The following is an 18,212-nucleotide window of genomic DNA, read 5'->3' as shown; positions in this document are numbered from 1 at the left end:
GTAAATGAGAGGTAAGTTTAAACTTTACCCTCCCCCCCCGAATGTGCAAATATATACCCTGAATTGGTATATATAGGGATGGGGGCTAAAATTCATTTCAGACAAAATTTATTATTATATGTGTAAAGATCATAAAAAAAGGCCTTGAGTGGTATGTTCACTTTATTCATAAGTCAATAATATGATTTGGTAAATATTTACCAAAACCACAAGGCAGATGAAATAGCTAAATCTGCCCTTCAGTCTGAAATAATATCTGGAAGGCCTATACCAGTAAGAGATACAAAATATTAGCACCTAAAAATTTATCTAGCAAACCAAAGCCCATCAAACCTTTCTCCATTTACATCCCAGAAAGACTCAAAGATGTACCATAGAATATGATCAAATGCTACTGGTCATAACTGCCAAACTTTTTGTTTCCAAAATGCAACCTCTTCGATGATAATGAACCCTCTTTGCCACCTATGCCAAACCCATGACAAGACCATCAACCATATTCTTTTCAGTTGCCCTGTGGCAACTCTCAACCATAAAAAAGGGCGGTTAACTTTATCTGCTATATTCAAGTGCCTTAAGCTAACCCCTAATATTGACCAACTAACACAAAGCAAACTCTCTTCAACTGATGATGCTAAATTGTTCAAAGCTGTCTTTAACTGCCTGGATATAGTTGGATTCATCAATGATATATAAATTCAATGATATTTTTATTATTAAGTAATAATAGACTAATTTTTACATTTGATTTACCAGGATGCCCCTGACATCAGATACTGCAAAAAAGGTTAAATGGATTTATCCAAACCCTATAACTGAAGAGAGAAGAAGAATAAATATCATAATCTGAGGATAGGAAAACAGCAATCAAACACTAACTTGGGCAAAACAGGCTGTGGAGATATAGCCTAGATTGCATTGCTAACATAGGCTACTGCTGTCAGGTGGCTATCCTAGTTAATTTTGGATAATAGGTTAATTTTATATAATAATTTTGGTTAATTTTAATGTCCCACAGCCCTATCATCCCTAACTGGCGTACACTGGACTCGTCCATATCGCTAGCAAGTGCGATTTAAGGTAAGGTAATAGGGTTTAAAAGAAACCAGATATATAGGAAAATGGCATTTCAATTTGGACATCCACCATATGGCTAATATGGGGGTAAAGTTCATTTGTGATGCAAAGGAATGTTATATTTATATTCAGGATGCAATTCTGGGTATATATTTGCACATTAGGGGTAAGGCCATACCCAGGATTTTTTTTTGGAGGGGGTTTTGCTCAAAGATTTTTTTCAGGAGGGGTTTTACACAAACAACCTCAAAAAATGCATACAACTTTTGTTTATATCCATTTTTGTTACATTTTTACAAGTCATAAAAACTTTTTTTTAGGAGGGGGAGGGGCAACCCCCCCCCCCCCCTCTTGGTACCGCCTTGATTAGGGATATATACTGTGTAAATATATAGGTTCTAAAAATTTCATGAGTTTCTTATAAAAACAAGGAAAGAAGTGTAGATAAAGGTTCTCCCCCTGCAAAATGTGCTAATTATATATATTCTGCACATCATGGAGTAAGAATTGTTTTCTGAACATGTTTCCTTATGTCCAGCTGGGCTCCTAGGCCTATAATACTGGTTGGCTGGTTGGCTAATTTAAAGATTTGCATATATGTATACACTGTCAAAATAGCCATCTGGTGGTATCCCCTGTAATTTAGCTAAGATGGAAGTGAAAACATCATTTGATGTCTTTTTTATGCCCTTTCATAATTCAAGAATTGCTTCTGGGGATAATTGCATACTGAGTCCTTAAATTGGTCCCGAAGATATTTTATTTTTGTTACCACACAAAGAAGTTATCAACACTAGTTAAGTTATTGAAAAGTGTAAAACCATATCAATAGTTTAAAAATAAGTTGTTCAATAGTAATTTATTCCAAAAAAAACAATTCAAACCTCATTTATTAGGCAACTCAAATATAAACCATTTCCCTACCATTTCAAGTTTTTCAAATGCCATTGACAAAAATAGTGCTGAATTTTGTGATTTGAAACTTTGTCATCAAAATTTAGGGTAGACTATATTCCAATTCAGGGTAGGCTATACATTTGTACATTAGAGGTGGGGGTGGTTAAATTTCATGGTAAATTTGCAGTTGGCCATATAATTTAGCTAGGATAAAAGTAAAAACAACATTTGTTGCTTTTTTATGCTCTCTTATTATTCATATAAAATACATTTGAAAGAGCATAAAAAAGGCATCAAATGATGTTTTCACTTTCATCCTAGCTAAATTATAGTGCCAACTAGAAATTTACCCTATACTGTTCCTTAGGCAGTAAATATTGAGCAGCTCATATTATTTACCTACAAATAAAATGAACATACCACTAGATGCCATAATTTATGCTCTTTCTTATTATAACTAACGCTTTTCTGGCAAATTTAATTTTTAGGCTTTTTTGGACCCTTGACAATGATAATTTATTTCTGCTTTTTTGGTATTAAAAGGGTTAAAACATTCCTTTCAAACTTACTATTTCATTATGAAATCGATTTTGTTAAAGTTATATAATCCACAAGCATTGATTTTGTGACAATTGAGTTGGATAAAAAAATTCAAAACAATTTTTCCATCTGCCATGTTTCTTCTGTCAGCTTTGATATTATTTTTTTTACTTATTAGTGAAACATCAGTTTTTAAGTGGCCTAACAGAATAAGAAGAAAACATGGCAGATATGTTTTCAATTTTTTGGTAAAATTCTAGTTTAGCTATTTCTGGCTATCTTTAGGGTAGGAACATGAAACTATCAGGCATGGGTCTACAGACTAAAGTATGTCATGGGAAGGTATTTTGAAGTACTTACCTCCACCCCTTCTCCCTTTTGATGCCCCTTACCTTTGATGACCTTTAAAAATTGTTGTGTTATAAAAGTAAAACCTTGCAAAATAGGTTTTCTGCTTAAATTAAGTGCAAGGAAACTGTTTTCAGCTTCACAACTTTGCTCAATCCCAATTTGTGTGGTTTCAAAAATCTGTAAATACATTTCCTAAATTTAGAAAAAAACATTTATATGCCTTAAAATTGTACTCAAATAACAGGAATTGTAATTTAAGAACTAAAACTAAAGAAAAGAAACTGATAATTAAGGTAAAATATTGTTTTGTCAAAATTTCAATAGGTCAAGCATTCAAATTTCTAAGACTTAGAATTCAGAAGAGGGTTAACATAGAATCTTGGCAATACCTTCCCAGATTATGTTTTTGGTCCTGGATTTATTAATGAAAGTTTCATTTTCCTTAACCTAATCCTTCTTCAGGATAGCAAAAAGTAAGCTAAACTAGGATTTTACTTTTTTTTTTTTTTTTTTTTTTTTTTTTTTTTTTTTTAGTTTCTTCCAGCTTAGTGTAAGACAAGACAAAGAGAAGTGACAGAATAAAGGGAAAATATATAATTTGGGCTATATATTTGTACATTAGGGGGTGGGGGTAAAGTATTTGGACAGTATGTAGTTAGAAAACACTTCTTACTACATAATATGCAGAGTAATTGTACCTAATACATTAGACATGCAGACCTGCTATACTTTAACCCCACTCCCTAATGTGCAAAAATATATAGCCCAAATTTATTTCTAAAGTGTTATATTTTTATCATACTTAGGCATATTTCATTAGGAATGAGTGTCAGAAAAAATATTATAAGTATATTAGGTTGGGGGTATTTCATACAAGTACCTCCAAAAAATACAGAATGAAATTGTAATTTTCAAGGGTCCTAAAAGGGCTTAAAATTGAATGTGCAAGAAAAGCAATTATTATGTACAGAAAGAGCATAAAAAATGCCATCTATTGGTTTGTTTACTTTATTGGTAGGTCAATTATATGAACTGCTCATTATTTACCCCTTAGGCTATGTACAAAAACTCCCCAAGAAGGTATAACATAAAAAAACAAAATTTCTACTTTCAATATTCTCAAAATTTCCTTCACGCCTTTGTCTAATCATATCTTCAGGGCTCCAATTATGATCCCCATCCATAAAATGGTGTTTTCTTCAGAAATTTTTGTAAAGTCTAAGGGTATATCTTGTCTTGGTAGGCAAGGAGATGATTGCTGCAGTATAGTAGATTATGTTTAGAAATGGTGTTATTTTCATCTATTCTAAAAGAAACACCAGAATAACAAAACAGCCTCATCATGTGATTCCCCAATCAACACTCTTTCTAAATTTGATTATTTTTGCCATGACAATGTACCCCACTCATTCTCCTACTGGTGCTAAATAGCCTATAGCCCTAAATAATATATCTGATGTTTTTCATTGCTTAAATTATCACCTTTCTGTTTTTAATATGCATTTTTAGTTTTAACCTAATGAGTTGCATCATGCCATTAGCCTGTAAAATAGAGAAAAGAATACAACAAATATATTATTTAGAATGATATAATGATGTACAAAAATCAAAGCAAACATGAATGTCTTATTAGTAGAAACTTTCTATGTGTTAGAAAATAAGAATTTTGCTATTATAAGATTATTTTGTAGTTTGTGTATAGCCTGGGGCTTTATATGACCTTATAAGGAGGGAAGAGGTAAATTGTCACAGTAGAAACTTTTATTTTTTAGATACAGTGTTGATTTTTGAATAAAAGAAATAGTCATTGGGTTTTTGTAATGTGTAAAACAGGCAATCACAATGCAAAGTTCCTATTGAGCTATAGACATGTCTGGAGGATAATATCACACTAACCAGAAATTTTAAAATAAAATAATCTTTGATTTTCTCAGCTTTATTTGCAGTCAGCTTGTGAAGTGCAAAGTTTTTGTATGCATTGAAACTATGCCAAAAAGAGACTAAAAAACCGGAATAATAATTTTTTTTTTCACTTTATCATGCAAATTTTCATCAAGTTTGGCTAGAACAGGTGTTGAAACTTGGGCAACATTTCCATTTGACATTTTACAGAAAAATGGAAAGTTAATAAGCTAACAAAATATGCAAGATAACTTCTCAGTAATGCAGCAGAGGAAATTGGCAAATACAATTAGCTAATTCTTTTGACATTTTGTACATAAAATACTGAAATGGAAATATGGCTGTATGCAAACCTTTCATGAAGCTGCAAAAAAATTCTCATAAATGAATGGTTTTCTGCATCATTGTCTGCACATTAGGTTCTGATTTTTTTGTAAAGATTTTCCCTATAAATAAAGCAAATGCATGAATGTTTCCTTTTGTTACAAAACACAGTCAATGAGCGTGCAATAACAAATATTGTTAGACTTTAAAAATTATTTATATGCTAAATCTAGGTCAAAAATTCAATTTAGAAATTACTGATCAATAGTTAAGTTTTATATCAACTTGTTGTAGTTTCAAGCCAACTCATTGCATTAATTTTTTGGCAGTTTATATTAATTTGTTCAAGTTCCAAGCAGTTTTCTAAAGTTTTAGCCTTTTTGGTACAGTAATGACATCTGCTTACAGGAAATGGAAAATTATATGCCAATGTGTGAACTTTGAAATAAATTTAAATTGCACTTATAACCAACAAGGTGAGACTGCACCAGCAGATATTGCTGTGAAAGATGATGTTGATACAATAAATAAATAAAATCAACACATGGTTGGCTAAAAAAAAACATCCACAGTGATGATTGACATCACTTGCACCATCCTCTGTAATGACACTACAGCATTAGGAGCTTCTCAGTCTAGTTTCCACAGTTGCTAGACCAATCAGTATCCACACCTTTCTTGAATCTGCTACTAAATGAGAAATAACAGTTTTTCACTCAGAAAATTCCAAAGTGACACTACCCAATTTGAAAAAAATGTAGCTCTGCTTCTTTTTGAACAGAATTCTACCCATAACTTGCTGCTATGGCTGCAAGTCTTTTTGTTTGGTTTCTAAATTGAACAGCTTGATTTGGTTTTGTAAAAGTTTGTAGGTATTGATTATACCTCCTCTTCTTCTTGTGTAAGTAAGTGTGGGTATATGCAAAACTTTCAGTCTTTGTTGATTAGAGTGCTTGGTATAACTGCTAAAAGTGTTGTTGCTTTCCTTTGAACTTTTCCTATTGAAGCTCTTTCTCCTTTGTTAACTAGGCAGGCTGCTGTCATGCAATTTTGGTCTGACTAAATCTTTGTATAGTTTACTAATACCTTGCTTTGTTCTACTGGCTATGGTTCTCTTGATGAGTGCAAGCAATTTGTTGACAGAATTTAACAGGCTGGGTGTTACAAACAAACAAAAGTGATGCCAAGATCATGTTTTTCTGTTACTGCAAGAATCCATTAATTTACTTGCTACCCTTCTTAAGAAAATAAGCAGTCCTGGGGTTGCAGGACCTGAAGTGGATGACTCTGCACATATCAATATTGAATTCAAGAAGCCAGGTTGAAGTCCATGCTAAAACCATATCAAGGTCAATTTAAAGAGTGTTCGTTTATCAAAAGCATGGTTTGCTAGACCTATTAGTTTTGAAGCATCAGCAAAAAGGCTGATTTATTTTTAATTTTTTATGGTATATCACTAAAATTAATGGCAAAGAGGGTTGGTGCAAGGACTGTTTCCTGGGGTGTGTTGGTAAAGACTTGTATCAGGCCCAACAAATAGCTAGCTCTCCAGGTCCTACAATAACTACAGATTGAATATGGTCATTCAGGAACTCAGTAATTCAATCTATGACAGTTTTGTAATCCTTACCACACCACATTTGACCTGGAAGTTTGCATTGCTAACTTCATTGAAGGCCTTGGCTAATAACTTTGGGAGGGTTTTCAGGGCAAACTGAAGTGCTTTTAGAATAGCATAGAGTGTTTCTGACTTTTTATTTTACTGCTAACTTCTCTATTTAAAATGAAATGGCCTGACCAAAACCAGGGATACTGCACCACCACCACTTAGAACCAGCAGCAGACACCAAATCTTCATGCAAATGTTTTTTTTTTTTTTTTTGTTTAGGGTAACTCATATTTACCAGTGTTTTCCTTACCATTTTTTCAAGGAGAATGCTAATGTTGGCAATATAATCTGTTGCTGTGGTTGAAACCACAAGAAAATCTTCCTGGGTGAATTTTGGGCAGGTTTTTGCTTTATTTTTTGTATTTATTGCGCCAGGTACTTAGAGGTACCTGCCGCTATTCAAAGATAATGGATATTACACTTAGTAGTTACTTACACTTAGTAGTTAGCTGCCATGTCTTTTGGTTATCATTGAACTTCTTTTTTAATTAAGAATATTGCTAGAATCCTCTCCTATTGGCAAAGGAATACTTGTCTAATATCTTACATAAATGATCATTATAATTAATTGTTGGTATTAGAGGATCTATGATATTGTTGCATCCATCCTGATTGGAAAAACAACATCATAGACTAACAGTTTGATTAGCAAAAAATGCAGCTAATGTTTGTTCAAGGTGAAACACTTACATGCTAGTATGTATATTGCCTGGACATGATTAACATTGACATATTTGACAATTTTCTGAACTCTATGGGTAATAGCAAGTGAGTAATTTGTGTGAATTGAAAAAAAAATGTATGAGTTTGTTCAAGTGATGATTCTGTAGCACTCAGAACTAGTCCATCCCTTGTCTCTGATAATTCTACTAATCATCTCTGTAGTTCAAGTAAAATTCAAGTTTTAATCACTCCATTAGTCAGATCAGACTTGAAGTCATGAATTCCTCTCATGCTGCCTGGAGTACTCTGATAAAGTCAGCTATAAAATGTAACTTTTTTTGCCTTCTAAAAATTACAAATTCTTTTGGTTTCTTGGGTGACTTTTTTTAATTTCCCTATGTGTTTGAGATCTGTGAACCAAGGCTGAATTGTATTTTGGTATTGCTTAATGCTTGTGACACTTCACTCTGGCTTTTTTGGCTTGTAATTATTGGTGGGTGGCAGTTCATCACTTTCATTTTTAGAATTTTCATCTCCAGTCGCAGAGTCTTTATGGACTTTATGATGGTGATTTGTCTTTTATTTTTAAATAATTGTTGCATTTATTTTTGAAACAATACATTTATTCATCTGTCTACTATTGATATCTCAAGATCGAAAGGTGCTTTTTTCTTTGAAAGTTGTTTATTTACACAACGTTGGTTTCTAAACCGCCTTGACCCTGATTTCAATATATTACTACCCCTCCTCTCTGGTGGTAGGCGTTTCCCCTCTAAAAATCCCCGCCCCTGCAGAAAGCTCCCTCACGTGTAAAATTGAGCTGCCACAGAGAAAGTAAAAAATGGGTACATTGAAATGTTGATCAGATGTCCTAAGGGGTAAAAAATAACCAGATGTCTGATTCTTTAATGAAAGTTAACAAGCTTTTTTCAGTAATGAAAAAAAAAATTGAATGAAATGGAATCAAACAGTTCATCACTTTTTTTTTTTTAGCAAAAATGTGAACAAAGTAATCCAGATCAGTAGAATTGATACCAGAGTCAATTCATATTTAAGGGGTGGCTATATAAACTTTGTAGGGGGCTCATTCAGTTGGAAATGAGAATTCCTAGTGCTCTTTTTAAGAGTTAAGAGAGATTGGAGGACAACCAGCTCCTGACCCCCTTTGTTTCCTCAAATGCATCTGATCAAAATTTCGAAATAGCCATTTTATTCAAAATAGGCTAGTGCAAAAGTCAAATAACTGCGGCTCCAGGTTTGACAAAACCTCCAACAGCCCCTGGGGCCAGGGTTGTAAGCTATACAAGTTGCCCATTGTTAACATGTAAGTTTATTATGGAAAAGCTGGTTGTATGAACTTTGGAGGGGCTAATTTGATTAGAAATAAAATGTTCTTGTATCCTTTATAAGAGTCAAAAGTGAACAGAGGGCAACCAACCCTCCCCCTCCCCACATATTTATTGGAGCTTTTAATTATGATGAATCAAATGGCTATATCAACATTTCATTTGGGGGGAAAGGGGCATGAGAAAAGGGTTAGTTGTCCTCAAATCTGTTTGCTCACTTAACTAGGCACTTGGACTTTTAATTATGGTTCAAATGAGCCCTCACCCAATCTTCAAGGACCCTTGGTTAGATACAATTATCCCTTGGGGAAACAAGAAACAACAAATAACATACATCTGTGATCTTTCTTTGTAAAAAAATATACAATTTCAAATTTTTGTCGATAAGAGCTTGAAACCTCCATGGTAGGGGTTCTCTGATCTTTTTGTAGCTAGGAAGGACGGTTTATTCTCTCAAACAGTTTATTTTAATGTAAAAGCATCCTAACTCTCATTGAGCCTTCAGATAAATGCAGAATTAGTTCTAAGGAAGGGGGGTAGGGGCAGAAATCGATATGTAATCCTTCTTGATTTCCAGGAATGTATCTGATCTTCCCTGTTATAATGAAAGTAAAGAGTTACATTAATCCTTTCGTAATCAAACAACAAACCAAATAAAGGAGTTGAAGAGAAGATTCAAGGAAAAACTCGTTGAGGAAGTTAAGGATAACCCTAAATCTTTCTGGTGTTATGCCACTCAAAATGTAGCAGAAGACACACAATCCCAGATATCTTGCACGATAGTAAATCAGTTGCAGATCCTGAACTGAAAGTTGAAATTTTCAACCAACATTTCTCTTCAGTTTTTTCGTCCAACTCCAGTATTTAGGCCTATATCCTACACCTCCTTTATATGATGTATCACATAATATGGAACCAATTCTGATTACATATACTTTGGTTCTAAAGGAACTCACATCCCTCAAACTGAATAAATCTGCTGGCCCAGATGACATTCACCCACGTATCCTACATGAATGTCATACAGTTCTGTGTTAACCTCTTTCCCTGCTGTTCAAATTATCATTAAATCTTTCTAGACTACCTTAGGACTGGAAAACTGCATTTATCATTCTTATTTTTTAAAAAGGTAGAAAGGACCTTGGTGAAAATTATTGACCCATCAGCATGACATCAGCAGTTGTTAAGGTTCTTGAAAAAAATAATCAATTCTGCAGTTGTTAAACACCTTGAAGCAAACAATGTTTTACACAGTTCACAACATGGCTTTTGTTCTTTAAGATCTGTTGACACCAATCTCCTTGAATCATATTGATCACATCACCAAGTTCCTTGATATTGGGGTGCCTGCTGACATGATTCTGCTTGACTTTTCTAAAGCTTGTGACAAAGTGTGTCACAAGCAACTTGCAATTAAATTATGTGCAGTCAAGCTTGAAGAGAAATCCCGGCCCTCGATCCTTGATTTTCTTTATTTGCGTAATCAATGTTTTCAGTTATTTGATGACTCTGGTAATCGTATTCTTTCTTCCTCAACGTGTGTTCTGAGTGGAGTGCCTCCCACACTATGTAATATTTTCATCAATGATGCTCCTTCCATTATCAGCAATAAATCAATTCTTTATGCATATGACCTGAAGCTTCTTGGACCAGCTTTGTCCTATCAAGATCATGCCCTGCTACAAAACAATCTTTAATTGCTGGGTTACTGGGTTGAGGCCTGGCTTCTTTAATTCAATGTTGCCAAGTGCCCTATCATTCACTTTGCAAACTGAATCCTTCTTGCTCTTATTTTTCTTAGGCCACCCACTCTCCTCTATAAATACTGTGCAGAATTTTGGTGTCACTATTAATAATTAACTAAAATTCAGCTCTCATACTTAGAGGTCTGCTGCCAGGGCTATTTTGACCTTGGGACTAATTAAGCGTGCTATTTCCTCTTGTTCCCTAAGGTCATCAATCTTCTTTATAAGGGACTTGTGTGTCCTAAGCTTCAAGTTGGAATGTCTCTTGTCTGTCTATATTTAAAAAAGACATAAAAGTTCTTGAAGATGTGCAGAGACATGCTACTAAAGTGATATCTGGCATGCAAGAGCTTTTCTACCCTGTAAGACTGTCAAAGCTGAATCTCCCTACACTTGTTTACAGGAGAAATAGAGGCCTTTAAGTTATATAATAGAGGCCATTTTAGCCTTTAAGTTATTGAGGGCTAATATTCTCCCAGCATTATTCCCTACTGTTGGTACTAATTCAAGAACTAGAGGTCATCACCTGAAGCTTGTCAAGCAGTCTAAAATTTCTATAGTCCATACTCAATTCTTCTCAACACGTATTGTCAATAGTTGGAAGAAACTATCTAACGAAACAGTTGCTGCTGAATCCGTTGATGTTTTTAAATGAAGGCTAGAAGCTGAGTGGTCCTCCAGAGAGTGTAAACTCAGTTGGGATGCTACTGAAGATGCAACAGCACCTGGTCACCAGTGTACCTGCATACAACTAGTCATCATTCTGGAGCTCTACAAGGAGAAATCCTTAGATTGCTCCTAGCTGCAATTTAAGGTAATTAAACCTCAAAACGAGCAGAATTTATTCCATACAAGAGGGAGACTGCCCACTCGTCATCCCCAACCTCCCCGTCATGGTGGTAGAAACTTCGGAGGATAATCATTCGATCAGAAATTGAGAGTTCTAGTCCTTTTTTTTTTACAGTCAAAATTGATTGAAGACCAACAAGCCTCTGTGCTAGAGCTGTTTTTGGTATCTGGTCCTTTTGATATCCCTTAGGATATCTTATTGACATTTTAAGGTACTTATTTTATACTTTCGCGGTGACTGCTCTGTTTTGCGTGTAGGGGAATTTTCCACGAAGGAGATTTTCCCTAGGGGGAACGCCAGTCCCCCTTCTCTATATGTAAATATATTTGATGCTGTTTTCCTTTTTGTACAAAAATTTATTTTCCTCTTCCTGTCTGTTTGGGCATGCATCATCAACTAAATTGATCTTGTCTCTCTTTCTAGGATTGACAAAGATTTTTTTTTGCAAGAAATGTCAGAACCAGATACAAAAAGACCAAGGCTAACTAGCTCTGACTCAGCTCTGGAAGATGAGCATGCATTAATTTTAGAAGATTTAGACAAATGTCAAGTAGAAATTGACAAAATAAATGAAGCTGCAGCTGAAGAAGTATTAAAAGTAGAGCAGAAATATAGCCAAATACGAAAGCCTCATCTTCAGAGAAGGAAAGAAATTATTGATAAAATAGATGATTTCTGGTTTTCTGCACTTATTAATCATCCCTTCCTTCGGTCAATAATTGACGAATTGGATGAAGAGTGTCTATTGTATCTTCGAAATTTTGAAGTAGAAGATAGGGAAGATATTCAGAATGGTTACAGGTATGTTTTTACGTTTTTTTTTAAATATGCTTGTGTGTCTTGCATGTATTTGTGTGTGTGTCCTATGTCTGCATCTTGTGTCTCTGTTTGTCATCAAAAGAATATATTTAATGCAATCTGTTTAGTGAGTGAAACCATTATGATATGGGTATTTCACTTTAACATATATGATGAAAAACAATGACCGCCCCTTCTCAGCATTATCTCAAAGTAGGAACGTCCAAAAAACCCTTATGCTTGCTATGATGTATCAGCTTTTTGAAACCTCAAGATGTGAACCAGTTAAAATTTATAGGAGTGGTTTTTATTTAACTAGAAAATAGTCTATAATTATCAGAGAATCAGTTGATTTTTGTATTTTATATTTTATATATTTATTGGAGTGGTTCTTATTTAATTAGAAAATAGTCTAGAACTATCAGAGGATCAGTTGATTTTTGTATTTTATATTTAATTAATTTATAGGATTGGTTTTTATTTAATTAGAAAATAGTTCAGAATTATCAGAGGATCAGTTGATTTTTGTATTGTATATTTTATAAATTTATAGGAGCGGTTTTTATTTAACTAGAAAATAGTCTATAATTATCAGAGAATCAGTCAATTTTTGTATTTTATATTTTATATATTTATTGGAGTGGTTCTTATTTAATTAGAAAATAGTCTAGAACTATCAGAGGATCAGTTGATTTTTGTATTTTATATTTAATTAATTTATAGGATTGGTTTTTATTTAATTAGAAAATAGTTCAGAATTATCAGAGGATCAGTTGATTTTTGTATTGTATATTTTATAAATTTATAGGAGCGGTTTTTATTTAACTAGAAAATAGTCTATAATTATCAGAGAATCAGTTGATTTTTGTATTTTATAAATTTATAGGAGTGGTTTCTATTTAGTTAGAAAAATGTCTTGAATTATCAGAGGATCAGTTGATTTTTGTATTTTATATTTTATGAATTTATAGGAGTGGTTTTTATTTAATTAGACAAAAGTCTAGAATTATCAGAGGATCAGTTTATTTTTTTAAATATAGTAGTCAGTTAGTTAAATCCATTTTAGGATCCTATAAACAATATTTGTAGATTTTTAATCTCAGCACTTTACTATTCAAAAAAAGCAAAGAGTGACTTATGTTTAAAATGATTTCTATTGTGATGAGAATTATATTCTCATCCGTTGAAAGTTATTATTATTAAAATTTGTATGGGTTCCAGGATTCTGTCTTTTTCCGTAAATTTTTGGTTTTTGTGAATTTCCCCAGATAGTTCTTCTAGTTTAAGTTCCATTCATTTCCATGGCCCGCTATTTAAGAAACAACTTACAATAAATAAATAATGTTATAACTTGGCATATACATACTAAACAACGGCTAAGTATAAATCCATAAGGAAAAGAAATCAACTCACCGACAGTCCACACGAAACGGCAACCCTCCTATCATCCGACAATCAAAAGCAAATTAAAAATTGTCTACATCATCAAGGATCCAACGCTAACAAAACAGCAACCCAAAAACAAAAAAAAATCCTTAAAAAAAATAAAAATTATTTAATATTTACCCTTAATAAAAAAACTTTTCATCTGTCTCTTAAAGGAACCAAGCGTTCGTGACTGCCAAATTTCAGCAGGAACCAAATCACAAGCACACCCCACAGTTACAGCCAGACCAATCTGAACAAACCAAGAGAGTAGCCATAATCATCACATCCTTCCAGTTATGAACTGTGTACAAATTTACTTTCCTTACTAGTTTAAGTAGTCCAGAAAAACAACATGGGATATCTCCGTGGAAGTATTGATATGTCAACGAAGATATAACACAAATATTCTTCATCTTTAGGAGATCAACAGGAGTGTGTGTAGTTGACTGGAGGATGCTTTCTCATGAAGATGGTGAACAGAAGCAAGTACAGAAGGAAATGTAGACATCCACACAGACGAACAGTAGCATGTATACGGGTAAATGAGAGAGGAATATAAAAGACGGAGGATATGAAAAGGAAATAATTGCTTTAATTTTCAGATGATTCCAAGTCTACCGGAAACTTTCACTCTTATTACCTGAACATGCCACTTAAACGATATATTTTCATCCAAAAGAACTCCCAGGAATCGCACATATCGATCAGGGGCGCGACTTATGGAGCTTCTTCGTGTACAAAGCTCAGTTATTGTGGGACAGCTGATACCTGTACAAAAAAAATAAAAATGAGAAGGTACGACGTTTTTACATTTAAAGCTAGTTGATTTACGTCAAACTCATTGAGCATCTTCTCAGGCATTGCTTGAAGCTTTAGAATAAGGGATGATTCATTTGAAGTTGCAGCACCTAGAGTAGTGTCATCTGCAAATGCCACCAATTCTTCTCGATTATCAGATGTGAACGCTGACGTAGTTTGACAGTAAAATTAATAACACAATCCACAGCAAACATTGGTAATTGGGGTGTTAAAAAGTCGGTAGAGGTCGTTCACATAGATGAGGAAGAGGGTTGGCCTAAGAATAGAACCTTGGGGTACTCTGCATTCAATTGGAACTTACTCGTCTGCATCTTCAGTGGCAATAGATCTGTCAGTGAGGTGTGAAGAGAACCGAGACAATGCCTCCTTATGCACACCATGATAAGAAAGTTTACCAATGAGGATCTTGTGTGTAAGGCTGTCAAAAGCTTTCTTTACATAAAGAAAAATGTTAAATTTGTGTGTAAAAATGTTAAAATATGTTAAATTTGCGGGAATTAGGAATTCCCATTTAAATCTTGGAAAAAGCAACGCTCATGGTAAACAAGAACCAGCCCATCTGGCAGCTCTATGTTACAGGCTTAGTCCAAAAATTCTCCTCCGAATGAACTGGGATTACAGATTGAATCAGGGCAAATTCTAGAGAACATAGAGTTTAATTAAAAGGCATTTTTTAAGAAGGGTAACGAGTTATTTCAAAATTGTTAATTTGTGCCTTAGGGCCTCTAGTTTTTGAATTTTGTTTCGAATTGATCTTGTTGAAAAAACATTTTCATATCGTGAAAGAGGGAAGTATTTTAAATGATAGTCAATATCTAGCAAATGCGGAACGCAAGAATTTAATTAAGTATACCTTATCAATTACTTTGCCTTCTAAATGTTATTTTTAGATCTAAATGTTCATCATGCATTAATTCATGACGGAAAAAAACAACAACACATTTCTTACTTTCAAAAGCCCTAGTTTTTGAATACTAAATTTTTAAAGATTAATTTATTGATTTTTTTTTCCTCTAGATTTTAAATAATGTAAATTTTCTTGTTTTTAGACAGCCCAATCAATTCAAAGAGACGAATTGTGGTAAAAAGAAATCAATAGGATATACTAGATGTTTTCCAGAAGAATTGCCCTAAGAACAGTTATAGCTAAGAGCTTGAATGGCTATATCTCAAAGAGCAAGTTACATTAAAAATTTGGTTCGATCCCCCTTTAGCTCTATAATTAAGAAAGAATTAAGATAACAGTTCACAGATTATAGATGAAGAATTATAGGTTGCCAAAAATCGAGGTTTTTGGCAATCCACTTGGGGATAAAAAAAAATGCATGATATCCTCGATTAGGCTAGAAAGCCAAAAGAAACGATTTTAAGTAAATGGGAACTTCATGGGAGGGATTAAAAAGTGTAGTGTTGGACAGAAGGAAGGGATTCCTGTAGACCTGTGTTGGCCTCAGACGGCTAGGGTGGCAATACGTTGGAGTAGTAGTAGAGGTAGTAGTTTCTGTTTTCATTGTGCAACATGAATGGTTCAACACTAAAGAAATACCGTATGTTTAATTTTATGGGTTTTTTTTGTGAGGAAAGCCATGATTATATTGTGAAGTGTACTATTATTACATGTCTCAAAATCTGAGGTATAGACGTAAAATTTCCTTATTTTACTGCCTCAGTGTGATTGTTATCATTTATGAGAATTACCGTATCGCATCAATTAAAAAGGATCTAGATAGTGCAGTGGTTCCGTATTGGCCTGTAAATTTTAATCGTTGACATATGATTAAAATTGCTGTGAAAGTTTGATCCCACTTTAGCAAACTTGGATGAACACAATGCCCAGTTCCGCTCTGTATTTTGTCAAAGTTCTGATCGTAGGCAGCGCAATTGTGCTGCCTAAGTAAAGAGCAATATGGCTTCAATGTGTTCTTGCTTTTTTTTTTTCTTATTACACACATATTCTATCGTAGAAACTTTGGAGGGTGGCTCATTTGATCAGAAAATCAAAGTTCTAGTGCGCTTGTTAAGAGTCAAAAGTGATTGGAGGGCCCCCTCCCCCCGCGCTCTTTCTACCTCGCTCCTGCGCGCGCTCCTCCCTGAATACATCTGATCAAAATTTCGAGATTGTCATTTTGTTTAAAATAGCCGAATGGTCAAATAACTGTACCCCCAGGGATGACATGACCACATCACCAGAGGCAAGGGCTATAAGTTGTGCAAGTTGCCCATTGCTTACACGTAATTTTTGTTATTGGGAAAGGGGGCATGTTTGATCCTGGGTCTCCAAAAAGGCTAAGGGTATTAAGGTAAAATTTTCAGGGAATGTTTAAGTAAGTCAAAACGTACTGTGTGCATGAAGCATGTAAGAAGGGCGTATTGGCAATATCCCAAGAATGACTGAGGGTATTAAGTTGAAACTTTTTGGGCATGTTGAGGGGGATGTGGAACTAACCAAAGGCCACTATGTGCATCCAGATTGTCAAATATCTAAAATATCTTAAAACGGCTTAAGTTAATAAGTTGAACCTTTAAGGGCATCCTTGAGGGAGATCTAAAATTAAATAAAAAACACTAGACGCCTATGCAACTAAATCAAAGATATCTCATCCCTCTGAACACATCTCAGGAGCGGCTGGGGGTATTAAGTTGAAAGTTTATGTGGAAGTTGAGGAGTGTGTAGAACTAAATTAAAAGACATTATAAGCATCCATATTTTCAAAAAGGCGTATCTGCAGTATTGCAGAAACAGCTATGGTTATTAAGTTGACACTTTCAGGGAATGTTGTACTAAATAAAAAAAAAACACTATATGCATCCAGGTTGTCAAAAGGGCGTATCTGCAATACCTTAGGAACAACTAAAGCTATTAAGTTGAAACTTTCAGGGAATGCTGGGAGCACGTTGAGCTAAATTGAAAGACACTCTAGCATCCAAGTGGTCGAAAGGGTGCCTCTACAAAATATCAGAAATGGTTAAGGGTATTTAGTTAAAACTCTCAGGACGTGTTGGAAAGGAGTTTTAACTAAATCAAAAGACACTATGTACATTCATGTTGTCAAAATGGTGTATCTGCAATGTTTCAGGAACAAATAAGGGCTTTAACTAAAAACTTTCAGGGAATGTTGAGATATATCAAAAGATACTATGAACTTTCTTGTTTTCAAAAGGGTGTATCTGCAAGATCTCAGAAACCATTAAGGATGCTAAGTTGAAAATTTCAGAGAATGTTGATGATATATAGTACTGAATCATAAGAGACTATGTTCATCCAGGCTGTCAAAAGGGCATATATGCAGTATATCAGGTACTTCTAAAGGCTTTAAGTTGAAACTTCCGGGAATATTTAGGAGGGAGTTGAACAAAATCAAAACAGTCTTTATACTTTTAATTGGTCAAAGGGCATTATCTGCAAAATATCAGGAACGGCTAAGGGTATTAGTGAAACTTTCAGGGTATGTTGAGGGACATTTCGAACTAAATCGAAAAGCACTATGTGTATCTATGCTGTAAAAATGACGTACCTGCAATATGATCTGCTGGGGGTTGTTGAAGGGATGTATCTGCAACATATCAGAAAATTCTAAGAATAATTGTTGAAACTTTCAAGGAAAGGTGAGCAGGGTGCTGAACCCTTCTTTGGACCTTTCTTCTGCGGAAAATGTTTTTTTTTTATTATTAAAGATCAAAAAACTAACCAGTATTCCGTAAAAACTAACGGTAGGTAATCCTTCATTATTCTAGGTGATGAAAACTATCTTTAGAATTTTTTCCATCTATCTTGACCTTTTAATTGGATTAAATTGAAGATC

At 34.2% G+C, this 18,212-nt stretch overlaps 1 protein-coding gene across 2 annotated transcripts in view; it reads left to right on the top strand.

Moving 5' to 3' along the window:
• LOC148956337 (protein SET-like) overlaps positions 1–18,212 on the top strand; it is a 44,607-nt gene that overhangs the window by 11,252 nt on the left and 15,143 nt on the right. For both annotated transcript variants that reach the window (XM_089094993.1, XM_089094998.1), the window contains exon 2: positions 11,788–12,165. In XM_089094993.1, the coding sequence (XP_088951119.1) occupies positions 11,788–12,165 (378 nt within the window). The remainder of the gene's footprint in view (positions 1–11,787; positions 12,166–18,212) is intronic.

This window comes from Artemia sp. Qi Xiang Cuo, chromosome 1, assembly GCF_049724085.1.
Source record: "Artemia sp. Qi Xiang Cuo chromosome 1, ASM4972408v1, whole genome shotgun sequence".
NCBI lineage: Eukaryota > Metazoa > Arthropoda > Branchiopoda > Anostraca > Artemiidae > Artemia > Artemia sp. Qi Xiang Cuo.
Note: the sequence above shows the minus strand (reverse complement) of the source record. Positions and strands in the feature narration are given on the sequence as shown.